Source organism: Quercus lobata, chromosome 4, assembly GCF_001633185.2.
Source record: "Quercus lobata isolate SW786 chromosome 4, ValleyOak3.0 Primary Assembly, whole genome shotgun sequence".
Taxonomy (NCBI): domain Eukaryota; kingdom Viridiplantae; phylum Streptophyta; class Magnoliopsida; order Fagales; family Fagaceae; genus Quercus; species Quercus lobata.
Window position 1 is genome coordinate 84,997,220 of NC_044907.1, and position 5,172 is coordinate 85,002,391.

Here is a 5,172-nt window from a genome sequence, read left to right on the forward strand (position 1 = left end):
ACCTTGAATCTCTCCCTTTTATGGTTCAATGAATGGTTGGGGTTTCAAAACCATGTTTAAAAGCTGGAATCGCATTTAGCATATAGGTTAATTTGCCAAAAAACAAAGTTGGCAAAAGTCATCGTGGTTGGTAGAAAGTGGAAAGACACGAAGTCTTCAACTATTGTTAGTCTAGCTAGCTCTTATCAAATAATGCAAGGATTATCCAAGAAAGCCTAATATAAGGTGCAGGGAAAGCACCATTGACCCCAAGTCCTTGGAATCTTTGTTAAGTTTAGTTGTTTAGGTCTTCCTAAATAATGCAAAATTGGTATATTACTAGTGGCGGATGAAACATTTTTGCCTGTTGAATGAAAGACTATCTTACGAAAAACAAACAAGAGGGTAATCAATTAAGAGAGAGAGGAAAAAGGAGAATGATTAGAGTCCTTGAAATACTGACATATCATCTAATAAAAAACTTATAGATCTTTGACAATGCCAAAGAGAAGCAAATGAGTAATATTTAACTTTCTAAAAACCTCAATACATATTTAACCATTTATATAGTAAAAAATAAATCTAAGATTTATCCCAAGTGAGTTCTAAATCTCCTAGTTGGCATTATGTAATAAATTATTAGTTTATATTACACTATTAGTGTAAAACAATAATTGTTTAAAAGGAAAAGGCCAACATTTTATATAGAAAGAGATTAAAAAAAATGTTGATTTTTGCAAGAACTTATTCATTTACAACACAAACTAAATTTAATTCCCAAATCCTGAAAAGATATCTCATGTGCCGAGCGCATACAAGAGTTTTGCTGGATCCCATATTCAATACAATTCATTTATTCAATAATAGTCACTTTTCGAATATAGCCAAGGATATGGCCAAGCACAACAAACTGCCCTATTAAAAGCATTTTACAGACAACACATGCCATTGACAAACCTATTCGTTTGGATAAAGGAGAAATTTTATTATCAAAACAAACACAATTTACAATGATATCCAAAAACTAAAACAAAATTAATCCCTGAAACACAAATCATTTGCAAATACTAACCTCCAAACTTCTGCAAATACCACTAACCTTATTTATAAGCCAAAATATTACAATCCCAAATTAAAACAACTATTCCAAACTACACAAGTAGATCACATCAGAACCAATGTTCAAAGCTCACATCAAATCCACGACTGAATATAACATTTGCAATCTTCAATTCAAAACTTTGACATCAATCTTTGCTATTAGATGATAGCTGATTCCGCAAGATTCGCACATGCACATCAGTTACTAAGGCCAACCCCTATGGTCACACTGTTAATGTAAAAGTAAATTCAAAAAGAAAGTCAGTGGTTAAATAGTTATTTGGAAAATATATATATATATATATATATACACACAAGAATAAAATCTTGATAAAAAAGAAAAAATTGCTCTGCAACTTTTACGAAAATTCGTCATGCCTTCATTTTCATCATTCTTTTTAAATACACATCTATGGACTGTGTAAGCACCTATACTCGTTGGCCATATTCTTTGCCATAAAGTTTGAGACAGATTAGTGATGGTTATGGAGTGGAAGAAGGAAACTAATCCAGAGTTTTGAGAGAAAAAGACCTCTATGGAAAGACTAAGGTCACTAAAACTAAATACAAACTGATGAGATTGATCTTTTGGATTTCAAATTTATTTCAACCTTTTGAATCTTGTCTGTTTATAAATTAAATTTATTTGTGTTTTTCCAATTAATTAATTTTTTTTTTTTAACTAGAGTTAAATTTATGTGGTTTTGTTTCATTTTTTCATTTAAGAAGTTAAGTCAGAGTTGTTTTAAATGTGTGGCTTTTTATTATTGGTTGGGACTACTTGGGACCTAGGTCTTAATAATTTCTCCTTAGAAAGACCTAATAGCATATACGAATTGAATAAAAATTCCCAGGAAAGAACTTACTTAACAACACAAAAGATCATCCAACTTCTACACACTTTGTGAAACCCATATAATGGTTTTAAAACCCAGACTATTCAAAGAACCGGAAAACAAAGGGGTTTAAGGTTTTTGAGGTTGGATAGAGGTCTAACTAAGGTCAAACCATGATGATGTTATGATTAATTTAAAAGTTATTTAAAAAATATATAAATAAATATAATAAATCAGTATAAATGGAAAAAATAACTAAAATAGTTCCAAAAAGTAATAATAAAAACCATCTTTCAAATGTATTTTTTATATGAACAGAATATTATTAATTGTTAAAAAAAATAATAAATAGAAAAATTATTAATTCACATTATACTATCAGGATAAGATAGAATTATATTATTGACAAAACAAATGTTTACAAAATTGTATATTTTTATGCAAATATGTATAATATTTGCACTAGGTTAATCTATAATATACACATGAATTTAACATATGAATACCCTTCAAAAAAAAAAAAAAACATTAACATATGAATACGTGGGTTTGTAGTACCAATAAATTACTGAAATTAGATATTTAAATGTCTTATAAAAAAATGCAATTAAATGAAAATGGTTTAAAAAAATTTAAAAGCAAATTAATGTAGAAACATGGCCACATGTCCAACTTTTTCATGGTAAGGGGTAGTGTCACCCATATTAGTACACAACTTCATTGGAAAAAGAAAAAAAAAAAGACTTGATTTTTTTTTTTTTGGTTTTGCCGTTTTGGGTACAAGTGATAGAGGAAGAAAGGAAACCCAAAGAAGTAAGAAGAATAATTGCAGAAAGAAAACACAGAAGATTGGAGAAGAAGGGAAACTGGAAAACGCAGAAGAAGCAGGGTAAAGATAAGGTTTGTGCTTTTCATTTCTACTTTATTTTGCGGTCTTGGTGATGGGCTGTCTTGGGACTGCATAACGTCGACGCCCCCATCTTTTTTTATTTTTTTATTTTTTTTTAGCTTCAGCCCGACCCGTCAGACCCAGCCACTGTATTTTTTGTGTAGAGCGGATTTTGGGTTTAAAGAACAACAGTATTCTCAGAACCAAATGGTAAAAACTGGGGGGAAAAAAAATATAAAAATCCAAACAGATAGAAAAAAATTACTATTGTCATTTCCTGGCAGCTAATGCGGCACTCGCAGCCCTTGTAGCCCTTGCAGCAATAACAACAGTCCCCTTTCGGCCCTGGCGGCCCAGGCGGCCCTGGATCCCCTTTCGGCCCTGGCGGCCCAGGCGGCCCTTTCGGCCCTGGATCCCCTTTCGGCCCTGGATCACCTTTCGGCCCTTGCTTCCCTGGAGGCCCTGGCGGCCCTATTACTTTTAGGCGGCAAATGTAAATCGCCCATGCGATTAAGCTAATTCCTATTATTAGAGCCAAGATCCACCCCAGCACGAACCACACGGATACTGATTGTGGTTGACTTCGTGCAGGCCATATGTTGTCATTTCGTGATGATGGAATGAAAGGGGGACATGGGGGAAAATGTTGGATTGGAGTAAACTCAAATGCTGGCGCTGTCGGTGGTGGAGGCGGAGTAAGGGAGGGTTGTGGTGGTGGTGGTTGTGAAGAGAGGGTTGGAATTAGTGGTGCAATGATGGTGGTAAACAACATGAAGAACAGGGCAAACATGGTTGAAATATTTGGATTTTGGAGTTGGAGGTGAAGCTCCGTCTGCTCTGAAATACCCACAAAGCCATGCTTTTTATAGTTGCTTGGATCACCATCGTTTGGTAGATAGTCTTAGGCAGTCTCAGACTTCACCGACCTTATTTTAATTTTTTGCATGAACCTCTTTTGTTTTATTTTGTTATTTTTTCCGAAAACAAAAATAACCCAAAAATAAAAAATAAAAAAGAGCCATGGGCCCTTGCGACATGGACCTTTTTATTTTTATTCATAGGAAAGTCGGTGCAAGTACAATAATACATGCATGCATCCACTTTCCAGTTGAATTTCCTAGACCGTACGTAATGGTTGTTAACTTCTCAGTTGTGGCTTGTGTGGCAGTCCTGATAGTGAGGTGCTTCAGGTAGTTGATGTCCAGTTGGGTTGTATCTCGTGTGCATGTGTTATGTAAGCTCTTACTTTTAATAAAATCCGCCCGTTCATGCAAGTTCACGCTGTGTAACTTGAAAAAATGACACATTTTTAAGATCATGGTCACATTGCAACTTCATGATATTGTTTTAGGGAGTCAGCAAATAGACGAATCTTGAGTAAGAGATAAATACTGTAATCTACGAGCTTATTTCAAATTTGTCCATACGATTAAGCTAATTAATATTGAGTGAAGAGAGGGTTGGAATTGGTGGTGATGGTTGCGAAGAGAGGGTTGGAATTAGTGGTGCGATGATGGTGGTAAACAACATGAACAGCAAGGAAAACATGGTTGAAATATTTGGATTTTGGAGTTGGAGGTGAAGGTCTGTCTGCTCTGAAATAGCCACAAAGCCATGCTTTTTGTAGTTGCTTGGATCACCATCGTTTTGTAGATAGTCTCAGGCAGTCTCAGACTTCACCAATCTTATTTTTATTTTTTGCATGAACCTCTTTTGTTTTGTTATTTTTTCATTCTCTGCTGCTAAAAGCCTTAAAACAATAGAAAGCCTAAAATATTCCGAAAACAAAAAATAACCCCCCGAAAAAAAAAAGGGCTCACTGCTTTAAGTCCACATGGGCCATGGGCCCATGCGAAGTGGACCTTTATGTTTTTATTACATTTCTATAAAGCATCGTAGATCTTTCGTGGAAGATAAAAGTCTTTGGTAATCATATTTGTTTTATCCTATATATATATATATATATATATATATATATATATAATTGAAGTCTTTGCTGGCATTATAATTTTTAACATCAGCACAACATAATATTTAAAAAATAAAAAATAAAATTATAAACACTATTTTTCTCTCAGTGAAACTCTATATCTTTAACAAGTTTAACTTAAATTCAAATTCAAATTTTGATAATTTAACTCAAGGTTAATTATGAACACACATTTTCCCTAGTAAAGTTAAATTATGAACACTATAATTACAGTATCACCATCTGTTATCAACTCTACCAACCTGTGACTCTATTCTCAATTTCTTCCTCTCTCTGCGTTCCAACTTCAAACTCACTAATCATTATGTTAAAGTTAAGTTTGATTTACTATTCTTTTTCCCCTTTTCTTTACTCATTAGCCGTTTATGAAGCAAACA

At 33.6% G+C, this 5,172-nt stretch overlaps 1 protein-coding gene across 1 annotated transcript; it reads right to left on the reverse strand.

Annotated features, from left to right (window-relative positions):
* Nucleotides 1-986: 986 nt before the first annotated feature.
* On the reverse strand, nt 987-3,698 carry LOC115987601 (cuticle collagen 1-like). The gene is made up of 2 exons (XM_031111186.1): nt 3,071-3,698; nt 987-1,309 (listed from the first exon to the last, which is right to left on the reverse strand). Exons 1-2 carry the CDS (start codon nt 3,593-3,595, stop codon nt 1,286-1,288), a joined length of 549 nt encoding a protein of 182 aa, XP_030967046.1. The 5' UTR covers nt 3,596-3,698; the 3' UTR covers nt 987-1,285.
* Between the last annotated feature and the right edge of the window lie 1,474 nt (nt 3,699-5,172).

What these genes read in the sequence shown, in the direction of transcription:
- LOC115987601 (XM_031111186.1), bottom strand. Translation starts at nt 3,595, where the DNA reads ATGTTTGCCCTGTTCTTCATGTTGTTTACCACCATCATTGCACCACTA. An exon ending in GCTGCCAGGAAATGACAATA is followed by an intron (nt 1,310 to 3,070) that starts GTAATTTTTTTC and finishes TTACATTAACAG; the next exon opens with TGTGACCATAGGGGTTGGCC.